The sequence below is a fragment of the Saccoglossus kowalevskii genome, chromosome 14 (assembly GCF_978046115.1).
Source record: "Saccoglossus kowalevskii chromosome 14, keSacKowa6.1, whole genome shotgun sequence".
Lineage (NCBI taxonomy): Eukaryota > Metazoa > Hemichordata > Enteropneusta > Harrimaniidae > Saccoglossus > Saccoglossus kowalevskii.
The window spans coordinates 8,907,557-8,929,406 of record NC_140654.1 but is presented as its reverse complement, the minus strand read 5'-3'; the positions used below and the strand labels follow the sequence as shown (position 1 = coordinate 8,929,406).

General features: G+C 35.4%; 1 protein-coding gene across 2 annotated transcripts in view; it reads right to left on the bottom strand.

Moving 5' to 3' along the window:
- LOC100369049 (phosphatidate phosphatase LPIN2-like) overlaps positions 1–21,490 on the bottom strand; it is a 33,983-nt gene extending 12,493 nt beyond the window's left edge. Inside the window, exons 1-7 of one of the 2 annotated variants that reach the window (XM_085507858.1) lie at positions 21,424–21,490; positions 13,159–13,358; positions 11,619–11,711; positions 10,701–11,413; positions 10,091–10,211; positions 9,659–9,924; positions 6,402–6,599 (exon numbers count right to left, since the gene is read on the bottom strand). In XM_085507858.1, the coding sequence (XP_085363984.1) occupies positions 6,402–6,599; positions 9,659–9,924; positions 10,091–10,211; positions 10,701–11,413; positions 11,619–11,711; positions 13,159–13,358; positions 21,424–21,475 (1,643 nt within the window). In that variant the 5' untranslated portion in view covers positions 21,476–21,490. Of the gene's footprint in view, positions 1–6,401; positions 6,600–9,658; positions 9,925–10,090; positions 10,212–10,700; positions 11,414–11,618; positions 11,712–13,158; positions 13,359–19,139; positions 19,270–21,423 lie in introns of those variants that run through there. The other variant, XM_085507857.1, reaches the window with a different exon arrangement.
- Between the last annotated feature and the right edge of the window lie 360 nt (positions 21,491–21,850).

Sequence of the window (21,850 nt, the reverse complement as noted above, 5' to 3'; positions counted from 1 at the left end):
AGTTTCATTAACGTTTGATGAGTGGTACTGAAGATATCTGTAGAAAATCTATGAATTGTCTAAAGTAATACGAATATACAGAATTCAAACCTAAACTAAATATTGTGCTTTGTTAATACAAGAAGGTTTTGAGTATTTACAAATTAATAGACACACTTCCACTTCACTTCACAAGTGCATAAGCAAATAATTTCCAATGATAACAAATGTATAATGTCTCCCCTCTAACCCTAGGGAAAGTGAAAATACACACTTGCATGTAAATATAAAGTAATGAATGCCTTCATTACTATGCAACTCATCTGAGGAGGTAAATGACCAGTCAGAACACAGCAACCTTATAACATACATATAACTAAGTCATTGACTCTAAATCAGTTCTTTCAAAGTTCACCCATCCAGGTTAAGCCTTAATGAAGTTAATTATTACATGTATTTCAATCACGCCAGCAGAATCAGTAGCAATTTAAAATCAAAGAAAGCTTAGAAAGAACTCCCATGTGCTGAGAGTATTGGAGACACATTAAATATAATTCGAAATTACTTAGCTGAAAACTAATTATGCAAATCAGAAAATTAATATGACCAGATTTGAGTGTAAAACTAATGAGGTCTGCGCAATGTAACAGAAAATCTATGTCTCCAAGTTTAATTGAAATGTGATTAGAACCAAAAAATTATGAATTATTATGCTTATTAGGGAATTAATATGAACAGATTTTTACCCCAAATTAATTAGGTTTGTACATTGTCCTAGAGCATCTTTGTACTAAGTTTCATTGAAATGGAATAATTAGCACCGTGAAAACTCCAAAATTTCGACCCCTCTAAAAATTTGACCGCCTATTTATTTGCTGGGTTTCGGTGTTTTATTTACCTCCAAATTTTCGACTCCACTAAAAATTGCCGACTCATTCTTATTCGAAAATTGCGACCAGTTTTAGTTTTCCCCCAAACGAAAAAAAAAACGATGTGAGCGTTCAAACGGGACCTTCCTGAAAGGCATGAATCCGGGTTTCTGATTGACTGAGAGATTTTTATTTTATTGGTAACGAAAATATATTCTAAATAAACGAAGTTTCAAATAAAAACGAACACAAAAATCTCGGCATGCTGCGTTTCTGAATTGTTGATTATTACTGTACTCAGTAGTGATTATAATAATGTACACAAAATAAATTTGTTGAATGGTTATGAAATACAAATAAAAGTCAACTTAGTTTCATCGTAAGCGAATGATTCCGGTCTCGTATAAACGTTTGATGCTGTAGGATATCCGCCATGTTCTCTTAGGTCAAATAGGTCAAATCGCTAATTAACCAATCAAAAAGCTGGATGATGCGAAAACGGCATGATTTTTTTTAAATAAAAAAATTAGTTGTTTTTAAAAAATAAACTGGTCATCTGAAGAATAATTTAACATTGTTCACAGTGATAACAGCTCATTCTCGAAAGGAAGCTTACCTGCTCACGCTAGTCACGATAAAAATCATACACGTGTACTCTTGAATAGACAGACGTCAATGACTACGGTAAAACTTAGACTCTATTTTAGCCGGCAGGATTGATTGAAATGTCCGAAAAATGACGCCAAAATACACCTTAAAAGTCCCATTTTATTTTCTTAAATCCCATTATATTTTTTAATCCAAGGGCGAATTTACGGCAGAATTTGGTCCCTCAAATCACCGGTACGGTGCTCAAATAAGGGACACGTGAGCTTTGATTCTAACCGGATACATTGCACTGGGTCGGGGAGATCGTTTGCTAAACTTCCATGTATCTTTTGTCCAATGGGTACCTGTACTTCGAACATTCGCAAGTTTTCCTAGGTAGTGCGAGACAGCTTTGTCTTTTGACCTATTAGTTTTGTGCTGACCTCTTCTCCGCGTCTTGATGTTTTGTTTTGCTTGTCATAATACTCACTGATTGATGACTTTGTTTAGATTTTGAGTTACAACTCGGCCACGACCTTTGCTTTTACCGTGAAACATGAGGAAGTTTACGTCAATTGACGGACATTGCATTTTTTAAAAACTAATGAAGCACACTGTCTATCATCCCCATTTTTTTTTGCTGATTTCTATTCTGAAAAATTCGACCGTCCGAAAATGCACCTTAATTTTGACTCTAAAAACACGTCACATTTCTAACACAAATTATTTAAAACCAGTCGAAATTTTGGAGTTTTTACGGTACTTTAGATATCAGTGTGAAAGATTAAAATTGGTTAATTATGCAAATTAGGTAATTAATATGTACAGATTTTAACCCACAATTATTCAGGTCTGTCTATTGTCCTACAGCATCCATGTACATTCATTGATATGTGATGTATAGTACCTGAGATATCAGTGTGAAAGTTGGTTAATTATGCAAATTAGGTGATTAATATGCACAAATATTTACCGGAAACTAATTGGGTCTGCATAATTCTAGATTCATTGAAATATGATGATTAGTACTTTAGATATCAGTAGAAAAGCTGAAAATTAATTATGCAAATTAGGTAATTAATATGCACAATTATTTACCCTAAAACTAATCAGGTCTCTGCATAGTCCTAAAGGATCTATGTACCAAGTTTCATTGAAATGCGATGATTAGTACTTGAGATACCCGTGGAAAAGCTGAAAATTAACTAATTATGCAAATTAGGTGATTAATATGCACAAATATTTATCGAAAACAATCAATCTCTGCATAGTCCTTGAGTATGTAAGTACCAAGTTTCATTGAAATGTAATGCTAACTACTTATATCAAATGCTGAAAATTAATTAATTATGCAAATTAGGTAATTAATATGTACTGATATTACCATAAAAACTATCAGGTCTGTGCAGTGTCGTATGACATCTATGTACCAAGTTTCATTGAAATGTGATGATTAGTACTTGAGATATCAGTGGAAAAACCGAAAATTGACTAATCATTATGCAAATTAGGTAATTAGTATCCACGGATTATTACCAAAAACTAATCAAAACCTAGCATTAGTTCAGAGCATCTATGTACCAAGTTTCATCAAAATCCAATGAGTGGTTGTTTAGATATCAGTGGAACAGTCATGGAACCACTAAAAAATAGCTAATTATCATGCAAATTAGGTAATTAATATGCACGGATTTTTACCAAAAATTAATCAAATCTGCGCATATGTTCAGAGCATCTATGTACCAAGTTTCATCAAAATCCAATGAGTGGTTCTTTAGATATCAGTGGAACAGTCATAAACAGCTAAAAATTAGCTAATTATCATGCAAATTAGGTAATTAACGAGCATGGATTTTTACCAAAACCTAATCAAATCTGCGCATTGGCCCAGAGCATCTATGCACCAAGTTTCATCAAAAACCGATGTATGGTTCTTGAGATAGCAGTGGAACAGTCGGACACACATACACACATACACACACACATACACACATACACACATACACACATACAGACACACTAACTGCAAAGACTCCCATTTTGTGCTTCGCACATGGGAGTCAATTAAACATTAGGTTTTGAAACACATAGCCTAGAAACTAATATAGTTCTGCAATTCGAGATGTGAAAACAATATGGTAAATAGAGATATCTTTGGAAAAGCTTTGTGCAATTAACATACACATATTTCAACCAATTAATAAACAGGCTTGTAGAGTATCCCAGAGCACCTATGTACTAAGTTTTATTGAAAAGTGATAGATTTTGTAAATTTGATTATCATTTTGTTTCAAATTTACATGCAATCTCCTATTATTTTTTTAGATAGTGGATATTCTCATTTGTTTACATTTTTTGGACGACTGTAGTTGCATATAGTGCGTAACCATGCATGACAATGAATACTACTAAGATGACTGACACATTTGTATCTCTGGCACTATAAACTTGGTAAAAATAACTGCTTATGCAAAAACAAAAATTTCTTTGAAAAAAATTTAAATCTGAAAAATTTGTGATGGGACGAGCAACCCATAAGAAACCTTCAACCGATCTTAAATCGGAAAGGGGAGTTTGAGATAGACTATGATGAAAACGTTTCCGGTGAATAGAAAAGAAAAATTCGAAAGACTGGCAATGAAGAGATCAATGAACTGACATGAAGTGGTTTTTAAAGATTCCAAAGCCAGTAGAATCCCAAATAATGACTATGATGCAAGAAAGGGCCTTATCATTTGCCTAAGATCTGAAAGTCAGCAGTTTCAAGGCTTCCAACGGGCGGTTGGAATGTTTAGGAGAAGTCATGGCATTGGCTTCAGTACTATGACTGGTGAAAGTGGTGATGTCAATGACGATGTTATGCGGTACTGGAAAGTAAAACTGCCAGCAATCATTGACAACTATGATAGTAAAAACATTTTCAATTTAGACAAGACGGGGCTTTTTTTTACAGCGTCAAAAAAACAAACTTTGACATCATATGTTTGTTTATTTCACATTACCACTAATTTATTCATACATGCCCCGTTCAGACCACTATTTGACTAAAATATGCCTAAGCTTCACAGAAAGTGGGCACTTTGGCCTGATCCCTTGGGTGGTCATTATAGACAGGTTTGTCTGTACTACCATACTAATATCTGGTTCCCATGATCAGCAGTGTATAAATAAGCATTTATGTTCAACAAATGATTTGTTGCCCAAACTGGATAATTAAATATTCAATTTTGAAAAACAAAAATCACATAAAATTCGTTGCGTTATTTTAACGACAAAAAAGGTTTCATGGAGATGACAACAAACACAACATTAACAACAACAACAACAACAAGGACAGACATTTTCCACTTCATTTAATGAGGTAATAACAACCCATGATTACTGATATTCTAAATCTACGACGACAAAGCACCAACTTTGACTGTATGACATATAACATTACAAACCAAAATAGAATGGGCAACATTTAGTAGATATAGTCAAACCTACCCTGGTTCCTCAATAGTACATGAAGCTATAGTGCTACTATTACCCCTTGGTAATAAGGATGCAGTTAACAGGCTAACAAGGAGATAGAAAATTAGAGATGCAGTGTAAGTATACATGCGAATGCAATAGTAAGAAGAATAATAGTGTAACAACATGCAATATTATTTATTGACAAGGAGGAATACTAATGAGTGAACTTTCAGGGTGATCGAGGAATTTCTGTGCATACAGTACCGCTCAAAAGCTAGCTTTGTATTAATGCATGTTAGTACAATACTGCCTTTGCGTTACAGAAAGGTTAACAGGCGACGGCTAAAGGCTGACGTACCTTTGGTTTAATGTAGTTAGTGTCAGACGATGATAAGATAGATTCCGTGTCGCTTTCCGAGCACTGCATGCGTATAGCGGCCATTGTGAAACGATGACAAGTTCCCCCCGTGACGTCACAAATCACCCTTGCATGCTAATTAGGTTCTCTAGCTGAAGCCTCGTTCTGAGTCGGCCAAGAAATTGGACGTGGGCGTTTCCTTATCCAGAACATTATTATTGATCGTTCATTTAATTTATGTACATTTTTCACTTGTTTTTTTTTCATAATGTTGTTTATAAATAAATTTTGCACACAAAGAAAGTAATTGTCCCAATTCAGTTACACTTTAAAAAGTTGATTCTAGTGTTCTTCGGCAAATAGTGTTGGAATCAACAGTTAAAGGTAAAAATATGTACAACAACAGTGGGTAGCATTATTCTTTGCATAAAAGAAAACCAGTATGAGCCCACGAGTCGTATTGAAGGATCATAGTGATATGGGATAGTGTGACTAGTTCTGTCAGTAGTTCTAGTCCGTCCAGTAAATAGCATGTTAAGGATATGCTTGGTGTTGAGTCATGATACTTTTTTCATTGGACAAAAGAACACAGATCAACAGGGAAAAACAACAACAATGTGTTTGTCATGACAGTACGAGAGGCTATACAGAAAAATATCAATACCCGCTTTAATAAACCTTGCCTCAGTTTAATGGTGAAATGTTTGATTTAAGCATAGACAGAGGTCAGTGACTGCGTCTTTCATTAAAATTTGGAGCAATCATAATAAATTGGAATTTTATGTTATTCCATGGTAGACTAATTTTTATGAAAAAGTGTTTTTGACATAGAGACAACGGTTTCTAGATTATCCTGAGGAGACTACTGTGGAATACTTAATTTTCGCTGAAAGAATGACTCAGTGAAAATAAAATCAATAAAATCCAGTGAATATACTTTTTTTCTATATTTTTCATTCAACTCGTCAAAAATCTGTGAAAATAAATTCCATAAAAAACACCAAAAAAGTCTATTCAAGGAAAATTAATTCCAACTAAAATAAATTATTTTAAAGCACTATAGACTTGTGTCGCAATCATGGTGCATGGCTATTTAATTTTCAGAGATGACACCATAACCAGTTGCTAAATTAAACATTTAAGTTTACCTAGAATCTTCAAACGTAGTTTGTGTTTCCAGTCCACTATCAATACTACTTGCACCACCATCGATAGAGTTAGGAGACTGTACTGATGTCTGTCTGTCTGAATCATGCTCTTCATCTTTAATATTTTCATCTTTTATGTCTTCATCATCATTATCTCCATCTTTGATTGGTCGTATCTGGTTGTCAACTCGTAGAGACCTATAGATATGACATTGACAGTTCAAATTATTAAGTGTGAAGCTATTCAAAGAACAGAATGATTTGTTAAAACATGTAGCGGAGGTCAATGTGATCCTGTGCTGCCCGAGTGCAGTATTCTTGTGATAACAATATAATTATACATCTTTTTTCTTAGTTTAGTAATAATTCAATGAGAGAAATATGGCATTTAGTGACTGGATCCTATTTCCATCACATGCAATAGCACTTCTGCATCCAAGTGTTCAAATGTTCACCAATAATCTTGAACGTGCCAATGTTGGTAACAAACTTCATCCTAAATAAGGGTAAATTATAATGTTCAACGGCCAGATATGTTTTTGACCAAATGCAGATATGGCTATTTAGAGAACTGAAGATTCTATTGCTTTCAGTACTGATATATAATATATAATCCCATGATACTTTCTTTTAGGTTGGCGTCAGCAGACACAAGTGGTTATCGCTGGAATTTTATATCGATTTAAAGATTTGTGCTACTACGGCATGTATATTTCCACAGCACAGAATAGCGAAACTTTGCTTGTTCGTGATAATATAATTGCTCTAATTTTCTCAGAATTTTGTTAATTTCACAAATTTTTTGGAAAGACTAATTAACTCCACAAATATACATATAATCTAGCCAAAATGTAACCACAATCTGTAGTTAAAGCGAACCTAAATGCGGCCTTAATTTATAGTTGTGTATATTTTAAACTGTATTCGAAATAATATTGCAGTGGTTTAATTTTGTTTTAATTATAACTGTAGCTTGGATAGGCATTTGAAGTGCTTGCAATTAAACACCATGGAGGCCATTCAAAGAGGGGAATTAATAACGAACGAACATATTTAACATCCGGGTACTTTTCAAAGCTACGACGTTTTAGTATCTGATCACATTCGTATACGCCATTGTACATAGCCGTTCATGCTGCCAAGCATTGTGTACTACTAGTATAAACTTGACTTTTATATGCACAATGTGCTTTTTAAAACTTAGGTTAGAGCCTTATGCGTCTGAACTACAGTATTCTGAGAGTGAAAGCCCAATTGCGTTAAAGTACCGTACTTCCCCGATCGTAAGTCCCTCTCGAGTATGAAGCCCATCCCTATATTTTTTACTTGGTATTTATCGAGTTGAGAGCATTCACGATTATAATATGCGTGTAAAAGGTGTGTTTCATTTCATAATAATCGTGAATGGCATGGTAGTTTGGTTCATGCTTTTAGTTTTATGAGAAAACTCGCATTAATTTCAGAGTGCATGGTAAACGTACACAACGTGGTTTGCATGCTTTCTATTCTGTCATTTACTCAGGATGAACACCGATGTTGCAATTCTGGAGTAATCCCTATTTCTTTGAGTAGTAGCTTTCGAAAAGCCAAAAATGTGATCGTTAAGTCGTGTACCTGGTTATTGGGCATGGTTTACTTTGAGACTATCATGAAAGGCCTAAGGGTTTGAACGATGAGACATGTTGGCGACCGAGAAAGGTGTTTAAATTCTTCCTCCACACTCAGTTTACCCACAGTTACTATTTATCGTCATTTATATTTCGGAAATTGCGAATCGCAAGTTTTTAGGGGAAAAAAATCATCGTTTTTTCGTTGCAATCAGTGCTACAGATCGTATTTTAACATTGCGGTAATTCACTTCCACATTGCATTAAAAAATCATCGTCAATAATCGGAAAATTTCATCATTACGACACATCATTTTGATTGGTTAATGAAAGACATCACCTGTTATGTCGAAGGAAGTTGTTCCAGGTCAAATCGTGCTGAAAAACCTCATGGTGGAAAATTGCTTTGCGTCGAGAGTTTGCGTACGATCGAAAAACATACCAAAACAAAGATAATGATAAATGCCTTCGCCACTGTTTCCTCACAGACCCTACCCATTATTTCACCGTAAATTCAGATGGTATGTAAATCGTATTGTATTAAAATGTGTGTGTTTTTTATGAACATGTTTGTTTCTTCATTGTAAGTGTCGTTCAAATCAATGACGCATTTTTTTTCAAAAATAAGTATTATTTTCCTGAGCCCGGCGTGGTGAACGAATAACTTTTTTGGATAATTTTTCGTTGTTTGCAAGATGGTTACAGTGTTTAACCCCAAAACAAAATCATTTTTTCTGAGTTGGTCCTCGAGTACAAGCTCATCCCTTACTTTTCCATTACGTGTTCATGCCTCCGGGCTTATGATCAGGGAAGTACGGTATACTGTAAAGATTCAGATCAGTCCAGTGTGAGTGATGAGAGTATATCGTCGACGATGCCCCTTGTTCGGATGATAGTTTTATTTCAAATTACATGGAAGTCTGTGAACAATCTGCTTGGTGTTCCTGTGACAATTGTCCCATGATTTGCCAGTGCAGCCCCGTGAATACATGGACGAAAATGTTTCCACCACCACCCTACGAACTCAAGATTGCATACTCCAGCATCCATACTTTGAATAATTTGCACGCCGCACAGTGCAGTACTGGAAACAGCATTTATTAGACAGTTAGACGAAAATCAAAACAAAATGCCTGTCTCGATCAATCGCACATCCATAATGTTTGTATGTTGATACGCTTGGAAATAACATTAACGTAAAAGTCGAAACAACCTAGACTCGAAGTCAATTCACCAGTCCAGCCAACTATGGCTCCCTAAGTTGCTTATATTTAATCAAATACTATTTTGTCATCATGCTTTGTTACCTTACCTGTTTATACCTCATGAGGGCGTTTTTTGATGGCAAGATGGCGCAAACGGAAGTCCTTCGCAGGTTTATGGTTTCTAATATTTAAATCATCATAACTCTGAAGATAATCATTTTTTTAAATTTTTTTTTTCAAATTTATAATCAATGTACATAACTTAATAAATACAAACACCAAAATAGGCTCTATTTAGTTCCCCTTTAATGTACTGCCTACAAGGGAAAAAATGTTTAGCAGTATGCGACGCCCCACTGTTGTGATATGGGTTTTTGATCTGCCAGGTGATCATTAGTGTGGTGATAAGCAAGTTACACATGTGGTAATGTAATATACAACTTACGTTTTAGGGAAATACAAGGCAGCGACTTCTGGATCTAATTCATCATTGATGTCTTCTAGGTAGATACCACCTTCTATACTCTGACTATGTCTAATTTTTTTTGTCCTTCTCATAAACTGAAACATAGAACCCAGCATGGATTTATTCTGTTTGGCTTCTATTTCCTCAGGACTTTCTGTTGTTGTGGATTTGTCTCCTTCTGTTGCTTCATCTGCTTTGTCAGCTTCATTTTTTTCATTGGAATGTTGTTTTGTCAGTTTCACATGCTGTAAGTAAACCATGAAAAGGATTCTGAAGTATGGATCAAAATTGAGAAGAATAATTTAACAAAACTACTCTCTCAGAGTACGAAAGTGCAAATTCTATTAAGTAGTGCTGAAGTGATCTTTCTGCAGCTCTACACAAACAAAATACTCAGCAGGGTTGATTTACCTCTGGCAGTTCTCCCCAGTTCCATTTGACTTCATCTTCTTGGTGAAGACTGGAATCAAGACGATGTAGTTCTGCTTCTGTGTCACTTTTAGGTGTGCCTGGTCTCGGACTCATTATAGGGCTACAGATACAATGAAAGTCAATTTGTTAAAAAAGATTACACACAGCATGGAGTTTACAATGTATAATATCACTCACACCCCAGACATTTCGATTTAGGGCGAATGATCACTTTCGCAAAATTTCACCAAGAGAAGCTGAAAAAACTTTCCTCAGTACTTTTAGAAGAGCCATATTTTGCTTTCCAGCCATTTTCAAAAGGTAAGACCTGACAGCTCAATGTATTTTATTTGTATAGTGCCTGGTGTCACTGAACTTCCAAGCAACTAGGAATGGAATGTACAGTATTTTCTGGAGATCCTCAGTGCAGCAGTAAACATCAATATTTTTATAGAAAAGGGGATGGCTAATGTGCCATCAAGAATATTAGTTGATGGCGACTTAGCCTACATAAAGGAAAACCTACTTATATGGCAGTGTATCTTCCTCAAAATAGGTGTTTTAATTGAAAGTGGGCCATCCATCCTGAAGCAGATTAGAATATTCTTACCTCATATGTGGTGTAATATCACCATCTGAGAATGGATGAAAATCTGGAATGTACGGATGGTATGATGCTAATTGCTTTAATTTGTCCTCCTCATCAGAGTGTATGGTTTCACCAAGTTCTACTACATTTGTACTTTGCATTGACGTCAATGGTTTCATTTTTATAGCGTCCTCTTCTTCGTCTGATGTGATTTCAAGATCAAATATGTCTTCCTCTGATAGCTCACTTCTACCTGTAATATCCGACACACTGGACTGACTATCACATCGTTCAAAAGGTATGGGTCGATTTTTGTTTCCTTTCCCACTCTTTCTTCTCTTCCTTCTTACTTTGGTTTTCTTACTGCTTTTAGTCTCATCTTCGATGAAGATAGTATTTTCTTCAGTTTTATGTGATGAAGGCTTACATGCTATACTATTTTCTATCTCCGATAAGTTTGACACACTACCCCTAGTGCTGATATCCACATGTGAAGTTCTTGTTGTGCCATCCCCAGTGTCGATAGTCACTTCAACAATATTAGTGGGTTCCTCTTTATTATTTTCTAAGGTTTCTGATGGTTCTTTTAATGCTTCCACAACTTCAGTGATGTCTAGTGTTTGTTCACTGTCCGAAGCACTTTGTTTTTCAGCTTCTTCTTTGAGTTTTTTCAAGCCAGCTTCCATAAGATCGGCATATGATTGAATGGGAGAAGTGGCCAAATATTCAGGAACCTGTCAATGCAGAAATAAATCAACAATAATAATAGTAATCCATGCAATTGAACTTTCACTACTTAAAGTTGTATCTTAATAGTAGTATGGTTTAGCATTATACACAATGAAACCTGGAGCAGATGCTTTTCATAATAAGTTTTATCAAAACTGAAAATAAGTTATATTGTTCATGAAAGCCTGAGAGTTAATAAGTAATAATTACCTCGCCAATCGTTGGCTCCACAAAGAAAGCTTCACCATTTTCTCCTAACTTCATATGTAACTTAACAGGCTGTCCATTTATTTCTATGTCAACCTAGAGAAATAAAAACAGATTTTATTACCGTACTCGACCGCGTTAGCGCCCATGCCCGGGCAAGCGCCCACCCCCCACTTTTGCGCAATTTTTATATTTGGGGTCACATTCGGCAAAGCGCCCACCCCTTCAAAATGCAACTAATTTAAAACTTGGCCTTGCGTAACGAATCTTGGTAATCGTTTTTTATATGATACAGCGTGGATATCGACCGTTGTGAATATGTTGTGAATGCGTAGAACACGGTAACCGTGCGTAAACTACGCTTCGACAATGACATGTTAATACAAGTAAAATGCGGTAAATATTTCATGCCATATACAGTTTACCTGTCAAAAATGGCTAGTTACTAGTTTTTTGGAAAAACTATGTACTTTATTCGCTGAAATCAATTCCAACAGATCGTACTTCGACATCGATAATTCACTTCCGCATTGCGTTACCGGAAAGTCTTCGGGAATTTCCGAAGAATTGCGTCAGTACAACACAGCATTGTGATTGGTTAATAACCAACTTGACCCATTAGGTCAAAGGACGCCGCTGCAGGTGAAATCTGCAAATGCATCATGGCGGAAAGTGATTTTCATTGAGAGTTTGCGTACGATCCAACACCTTCGTCAGTGGAGATAATATGACACTTTTGACTTCGACTGTGTTCCAACAGACTCAAATGTTTTTAATTTCGTAAATTCTGGCGGTACGTAATTAATATTGTAATAATCATTGTGAAAATCAATGACGACTCAACCAATTTCGTAATTTGATTTTCCTCAAAGACATAATCTGTCACTTGATGAATCAAATTTTTCATTTGCACTCTTTTTCGAGGGGGGTGCTCGGGTAAGCGCCCACCCCTAAAAAATCATGATTTTCTGAGTTGAGGCCCCTGGGCGGTAACGCGGTCGAGTACGGTAATAGGAGTATATACAAGAATTGCAAAGATGGTTTTCACAATTTCATGTTCATCTGTAAAACCACGCCACTCGTTCTTCACCTGAATCACCCAACAAATGAGTTATTGATATTCAAAATTCAGACAATACAGGCAGCACATGTAGAAGGGCATTTATAATCAGGACACTTCACATCTTAAACAAATTTGTATATGCCCATGCAACTAAAATAAATTATAATTTCATTCAAAACTGAAAATGTAGGGCAAGAGTTCCCATCCCTAACCCGAACACTCACTCCCAGTTACCCAATTAATTTGTATATGCCCCTTCTAGATAACTATAGATGTCCTTAGGAGGGGCATGTACAATTACCCCCCATCCCTAACCCGAACACTCACTCCCAGTTACCCAATTAATTTGTATATGCCCCTTCTAGATAACTATAGATGTCCTTAGGAGGGGCATGTACAATTAAATGGGGAGTGCTGGAGGGTAAGGGTAAGGTTAGGATTAGGGGTACAAAAGGAACTCTTTCTAAATGTAGTACTTACAACTTTCTCTCTACTCCGTAGGACTCCCATTTTTCCAAATCTGACATGGAAAGGGGAACATAAGTAGGATCCATCTTCTTGTTCAACCACAACAACATCTATTGCACCGGTCAAAGTAGCAGCATTAATCTCTTTGTAAAAGTCTTTAAAATTGGATAGAAATCTACCAAAGTAATTCATGCTGTTTGCATTGCACCAACCTGCAAAAATAGAAAATAATTAAATGATCTGTTTTAGTACACTGCTTGTTATAGAGATATTTAACAATGACGTACAGTAAACACAACTTCAATTTCACAAGACAAAGTGTTGTCAACAACAAATTTTGCAGTAGTGAAATTCACTAAGGTTCATTCGACAACAATTTTGATTAAACTAAAGTAATTTGAACAAATTGTGAACATTTCTGGTGGCGAAAGTTAACGTTTACATACATTGAAAACACTCAGCAATCAAACATTTAACAGCTCTCAAACATGTTGTACAAATGCAGTACTATCAATATATTTGCTACGTTTACACAACAACATTCTATCAAAGACGAACTACTACTCCTTCCACCGATTACAGGAGACACTCAATTTACAGTACTACCGGTAAGTATGAAAATAACATGGCTGAAAACTATTTTTGTGTTGTGCTTGTGTAGTTGTTTGTTTACATGGCATGATGCATGTCAGGGCGACAGAGAATATACTTTCCTTGAATATATGCTCAAAGAAAACGAGCAAGGACACAGCGAATGATTATTGCCCAACGTCACTGTCAAGCAGCTCTTATTTTTACAATCATGGGTGCTACCATTAGTACATCTACATTTGTTGACACAGTGTGGCAACATATGCGTAGTTGTCGGGCCCTGTTTGTTGGGCCTGATGCATTTACACAGTCAGAGCCATGTCAGGGCCCAATCCTATCAGAGCTCAACACCAAGAGTTTATTGGAGCCAAACTATACACAGCCATTATTGCTGGTTCAAACAATAGGGGCTCTGATAAAATGTGTCAACACAGCAAATGTAATGAGATCATTTTGTGAAAACAATAGAATGATCCAGAAAATAATAAATGCAATTTTTGGTTTACAAGCACTTCTGTGTATTTAGGAAGATACATTATTGAACTGGCACAGAATTATTTAATAAATAATCTATGATCACCTGACAGTTATCTGTCAATACAGACTATATGTATGACACATAGTCAGTTACATACTGGTAGTGTTTTATAAATAGTAGCATGAGTAATAAAGCCACAAACCAAAAGATAGGTGCATGCAGGTCATTTCTTTATAGACCTTTCCATGCCAATACACACTACACAGATTGTTGTCTCATGCCTCACTAAGCTCAAAGGTTCATTATCAGTTCTCAAAAAATTTTATAATTAAGCTTGGATCTTAGGGATTTAAAAATGGATAGAAAAAAAAAGAATGGAACATTTTGCCGCAACCACACAACTTGATATTTACCATAACATATAAAGACATTGATTGGTTCATAAGGGACAAAGGACTGGTACAAATGTACTTCCCCTGAGAGCATACATTGTATGACCTGCCATTGATGCACAAAATTTTGCTGTGATGCAACTGTGCTAATTCACTGGCACATCATCAATGCAACAGAAAATCATACATTGATAAAATGCTCTTGAAAAACATCTTCATATCTGTAATTTGGTGAAATGAAATTCACATTTTATAAACAAAACAAGTGTAAATACAAAAGAAATTAGGCCAACAAGGTGACTTAACTTTGGGAGGAGGGGGGTTCATTTTTGGGCACACTGCAGAGGACACCAAGAAGATTTTTCTGATTTAGGATCAGCTCACATTGTACATGTTACTTTATCACCTTATCAATTTACCAAAGGTTAACGAGTGGTGTGTATCGTCCTGCTAGATATAGGACTCACAGCAATGTATAGAACGTGTGTAAAAGTCCTTGTTTCTTTACATGAAATTCGAACATGTGATGCAATGCAGGCATGCAACTGTTGACTGTTCACAGCCAAATGCAATTACAACAACAGGACTTGAACTTCAAAATTGAGAGGTTGTCACCCATTTTGGAGGCAAAATATGCTGAAAATTCTTTGGTTTCATTGAAACTTAATGAGACCAAGAAAGTTAAGTAGGGTATCTAGGCAGTCAGGTAAGGTATCAAGACAATTACCTTGATGGCCTCTTTAATTTTTAGCCCTACAGCACGACGTGCACCGGCACACAAACATCTCCACAGAACAACAAATGGAAATCTAATTGATTATTTATTACGTCACACCAGCGAGAATTGACAGCACTACTGCTACAGGAATGTATAGAATTCTTGGAACAGAGACATATACCGGGTATAACTATTTCCACTGTAATGTACACAATAAATCTCAAATTTTCAAATTGAGAAGTTGGTTTTGAAAGCATCAAGATCAATATTTATCGTACATGCATACGGTGAGTCTAATATCAGAAGTGCACAATAATATACCACCAAAATATATATGCTATATTTCCTTAGTGTACAATGTATCAACCATATCACATCACATCACATCACATCACAAACATAATAGTGTTGTAAGATATAATTAACACATGAAAATAGGATAATTTCTCTGTGAAGCATGTGAGGTATATGCAGGTCTTTTGTTTTATAATACTCAAATAATAGTCAAATTGGCATAAGCTAACAGAGTAAAAATACACAGCAGTGAGACCACTTACTAATGTTCTTACGTCAAAATAATTAACAATTAGGGACACAAAATATGCTACACATATGTATTGACCTACATTACAATGTGCATCATCTACTTATAGAATATACCAAACATCAACAAGCCAGCAGCATAACAAATTCAAAATTGAGAAAACCCTAAAATGTAATGTTCTCTAAATGTAATTTAGGAATGAATTTCAGTATCAGCAATAAATAAACAGTGTTTTTGAGTTGTTTTCAATAACAATTTGGATGAACTAATATCGTTAATTTAAAACAACATTTCATTATTACAAACCTTGACCATAGATCAACTGATCAGTAAGTAGATTAGAGACTTTTAGCAGCTGGTAACCATAACAAATTCCACAAAGTTCACATTTTCAGGTCATTCTGCAGTACATTTCCATTCAGCCATTGATCATTCTGACATCATGACAGGGTGAGTTTATTTTTAATACAGAGAGGTCAGGTTACAAAATGGAGGGAACATCACTTTTTTATTTTTATGGAGAGATGGAAGCGAACATCTTTAAAAACATTAAAAGTAATGACTTAAATGAAATAAAGTTAAATATATCCTTTATAGTCAATACAAATGGGTAATCAAGTTTTTGTTCATGAAATGTTTTTTTTTTTGACAAAAAATACTTTTTTTCAAATAGTTTACATTTAAAAAAATGTTGAAATACTAATAATATGAGCTAGAGTTTAATTATAATACGTTGGAAAGTACACAAACAGGATTTTATACTGCAATGAAAAAAAGAAATGGTGGTTGTCTCAGACTTGAAATGCAGAAGGTGAACAGATTGTAGGAATGAATTTTCAGATATGAAAAGTGAACAACGAATGTGTTTTACTGTCGTGGCATTTCAAAGAATAACTTTTGTAGTCTGAAATCTAATTGAATGATTGTACATCTTGGACCATTGCCAAAATGATGTTGATGCTTCATAGAATATATCAAATACTGTAAAACACTGGAATTAAGCTTCACTGAAAAGACTTTTTGGGTGTTTTGTATGGAACTTATTTCACTGATTTTTGACGAGTTCCATGTAAAATATAAATTCGCTGGATTTTATTTTCACTGAATCATTCTTTCAGCGAAAATAGCGAAAACAAAGTATTTTAAATTCCATTAATTAAACCAAGTTTAAAAGAAATAGTTACAAACACTCCTACAGACTTTAGGATATTTTTAGAGGTATATCAATTAACAAACATAAGTGTAGTGAGATTTAATACGACAAAGATATCACAAAGTGCATGAACTAATTATAGTACAGTCATATGATCTAGACGCTTTAAAGGCAATAGACAAAGTGCATACTCAAACAGTTTTTTTGTGTTATAACTTACTAATTACTAATACAAAGCATTTGTTCTCAGTCATTATTTACGGATAACTATAAGTACTGTATTTGTTCCAACGGAAACGCAGTTAAACAAAAATTTGCTTTTGTTGTATGTTCATCATCAAAACATCACTTATTTTGCCGATTGATACACCTCTGTAATTTACATAGGCACTACTAATAGAGCATACAATATTCTATATTTAAGGTGTCTCCATTCATATTATATAATAATATATATTAAAATTATATAAAAGCAGTATTTTTTACATAGGTGCAATTGGCAAGTTAATAATCTTCCAAATATAGTCAAACAGATCCAGACATGATTAATTACTGCACACTTGTTCATTGAGTTTCCCATAGCTTTACATGGTAGGGCATTACAAGGTATATGATAAACAATGATGTTATTGCCTGCAGCCACATTAGTATCAGTAAGGTTTTTGTATTCCCCAGTATTTGTCACAATGCTGATGACAGATAGCAAAGACAAATGTTAGCAAAAAATTAGATGAGACCAAGTTGAGCATTTCAATAATTATTACAATGTCCACATTAATTTCACCTGCACAGTGGTCTTATTAAGGACCAATGGTACAAAGCAAGGATCAGTAGAATGCATTTTTTGGTTGACCAAATATCTTGGCAATGGAAACTCACAGAGAGCAACTATACACTCGACAATTTTCAATTACGCTACTTTTTCAGTATTTAATTTTCCTTGTAATTTTCTTATTTTGCATATTATATCATGCAATAAAAATTATTATGCTAGAATTAATTAATAATACAATTAATATGTACTATTTTCATAGTATAGTGTACTTTTTCACATTTATTTTTAAGATATTATTTTAAAGCGACAATTTGTGAATCCTTTGGGGATAGGCCCCAGGTTTGGAGCATGCCGCTATAATAAGATTTGTTTACTTATGACACTAACTAAGTGATTTAAAAGTCATCATACTATAACAGGGAGAATACTAAACTTTCTGATGGTTTTGGTTGTGTAATAAATAAAGTTAATATTATAATACACGTATTGGGATCAGTAATGTGACAAGATATCCCTGTCAAGCTCTGCAATTCAAAATGACCTGAATCTGATGTTATGAGCAGCTATGTCCACATTATCAGTAAATCGCAAAGAATTTCCTGTTCATAACATCCGAATCATAACAACATCATGTGATCAGAACAACCCTCGTGACATTCATTATTTGCGTCATCGTTCAAGGAGACGGTGCGCAACGATTTGAATAGACTAGTTTGATCAGCAAACTGGAAATACACAATGTACTCACAACAATGCCATCCGTAAACACAATTCATTTACGTAGTCTGAAATTGAATCGGTCGACCTCAAATACCAGACCCAGGGCAAGCACGTAGAACGTGGATAACTCATTCGCATTCTACCTGAATTCAGAACTAAACATCACAAATGACAGTATCGTCAATGATTAGCGGCATATTAAACCTTTTACGGGGTAACTTGACATAACTTCGGCTATTTGGAATCGAATAGAATTAAAATACAGTAACAGCGCCATGCTAGGCCCGGCGCATTATCGTGCAGTATGGTGATCAGCCAGTGACACAAGTAGACAGCTCGTAGACAAGACGATATATCATTCAGTCAATGTTATGTTACACATGGTTTGCGATATAGATTTCCTAATGCTTTCCCTCGTCAAAATTCGTTTCGGAATGTTCTCATGGTGTAATTATCGACAATTTGTGACAAAAACCGGCTACGAACGGAGGCGACAACAGTTCAAAGCAGTGCACGAATCGCGAGAAGCCGTGACAGACAACCATTCAAAAATCTTTTTTTTTCTCACAAATCACGTATACTTATCGCTTTTTTAGAACAATGGAATTATAGTTATACTCACCACAAAGTTACAGTTGTAAATGATTGTTAATATTGAAGTTAAAACGTTGGTATATGTCGTGGCGTTTGCAAAAAAAACTCTAATGGCGCGATGTAAATAATGCAGTCGCCGCGGGTGGTGTGATCACATACGACCTGACAGTCATTATGTAAATTAAAATGTGAGCCAATCAAATCGCTTGGATGAAGGGTGTGATATCATTATCCAACCAACCCATAGAAAGTGGTAAATTGGATTCCCGCTAAATAAAAAAGTATCCTCGTGGTATAACCAAGTAGGTCCGTGGCGGGGTCCATGGTTTCACTGTGACTCCACACACAATCATCACATGGTGTACACTTATCAACAGTTATTTACATAATGCTTTACCAGTATATACATGTACACTGGCACATTAATTTATACAAATCAGGGTTTCGCAGCATCCAGATTTCATTGTTTATAATCTCTCTCGCAGATATAAATATTCTGTATATTTTATTACTTTTAGATTCCACTCTCGAACAGAACAAAGTCGTTGGGCCAAATTCAAAACTTTTAAAAATACAATACAGTACAGTACGATTTACAGTGTCATAATTGTGTATGTATGTAATGGTTTATCATCTCTCAGTTTTTCATAGAGTTCTGATCGGGTCAAAGATATGTCAGCTCACGGCCCCTCTATGATAGAGGAACTATGGTCAGCTGTTTGGACACGCTGCTTTTGGTGATTTTTCATTCTCTGCAAAGGAGCAATTAGAATAAGATATGTACCACACATTGATATCATGCTAGTGAAAGAAAATATGTTCAACTTTATACTCCAGCCCAGCTTCACACATTTTACAAATAATGCGAAAAATCGGTCACAATTCCGAGCGACAATACTCCCCTATACTGTGAAATATACTGGCCCCTCCACCAGCTTTATGAACCATGGCGATTTACTCCTACGTCGCCATTCTATGAAATGCTGTTAAACACCGCGGAAAAAAACACACTCTGCGATGCCATCTTGTTAATCACCGGTGGGACGGTGCTTTAATCGGAAACATTCGGACATGACATGTGCAACAACGTAATTCTATTTTATCGAATCACATGTAAATCAATAAATAAAAGTGAACCATCATCGTTCAAGCTTTATATTTTTTTTTAATGACTTGATATACATTATATACATCTGAAAATGATAACCGGGGATAGACTAGTATTTATTTTATCTTTTCTAAAGACTTCGTTTCTAATCACTTTCACCACGAGTATTTTTAGCCTGATGATTTCACCAAACTGTGTAAGTATGAAGTGTCATGTGGAGCACACATGTAGTTTTTCTACACATTATCAAATCATGTGATCGCAGTCTGCGTACGTGAAGGTTACGAACTTTCCTGACACTTCTTGATACCTACTCCACCATGTGACTTTGTCGTATCTAATATCAAGGTCGGTGAACATACTTTGGCGTTTGTTGTTGTTGTTGTTGTGGGCCGTAGAGGGGTGTGTTAGATTTGCTGGACTGTGATTGGCCAGTCAGTGGTAAGGTGAGAGTTTGGTACAATGGGGCCTGTGTTGCGCGCATGACAACATCGACACTCGTATGACAGTGAATCGAGCCATTATCAGCGCTTTGCAATGTACACTAATAGTTCACAATACATATGACATTGTGCTGACCTTCGGTGCTGGAAACTGGTAACCAAAGAACTATGTCAACTGGGAACCAGGTTAACGACGATAAATATTATGTTTACAAATACATTTCTATTTTCTAATAATTCATTTCACTAAATTCTGTATCTGCTCGACATGTAGTGTCAGGTGGAAGTAAATTTGGCCATGAGCGTGCTTTTTCAGCTCCTCGAGCTGGCTAATTTTCTCGCCGTAAAACTATTCATGGCAATCACGTGCGACAATAAATATAGCGTGACTCTACACTTATGAATCGTGAATACTGTGTGGACATATGATTCCGTAGATGTATAGGTACTAGTTGTTGTCACGTAATAAACTTAACACAACATATCTGAACATATATCTTATCTTTCGTAGAGCTACGCAAGAATGATCAAATCCTTAGAAAATGACAACCGTGACGATTCGATTATTTGATAAAGTTAGCGGTGATATGTACTGTATGTTATAATTCACGTGCATCGAGCTAAGTGAATATAGATGCATAATCATAAGCAGCTTTACATATAATAAGTATATCGGCATACGCATCGCAAACCATGCAAAGAATTTCGGAACTACTAAGGAATATAACCGTTCACCTGGATTTGATTGCAAGTTTACTTACCTAACATGTTGCTGCCCACTTGTTGCCATTTTCCATAATCTAAGTACAACATATCACTCTGTGTTGTGGCATACCACCGTGGTATAGTTTACTACTGCGTGGAGACGTGCGCTCTATGTGCGTTCTTCAATAAACTAACTTACTATTTTTATTCACATCGCTTGTTTGGATTGTACTTGTATCTCAATATCTGGCAATTTCTGACACGAGAGGGCGTCATGCAAACACTCTATATGGTTGTCGGCAGATATCTGACCCCAACTGCAGCTACTTACAAGATTGTGCTTGATTGGCTACCGAACCCTATCACCACATAATCAAACCAATCAGAGAGTAGATAGTTTGTTGACGTTAATTCGATGTATCAAATAAACCATTCTGAAAATAGTCATTTTTACATTTTTCTACGAAATATACAATTATTCGT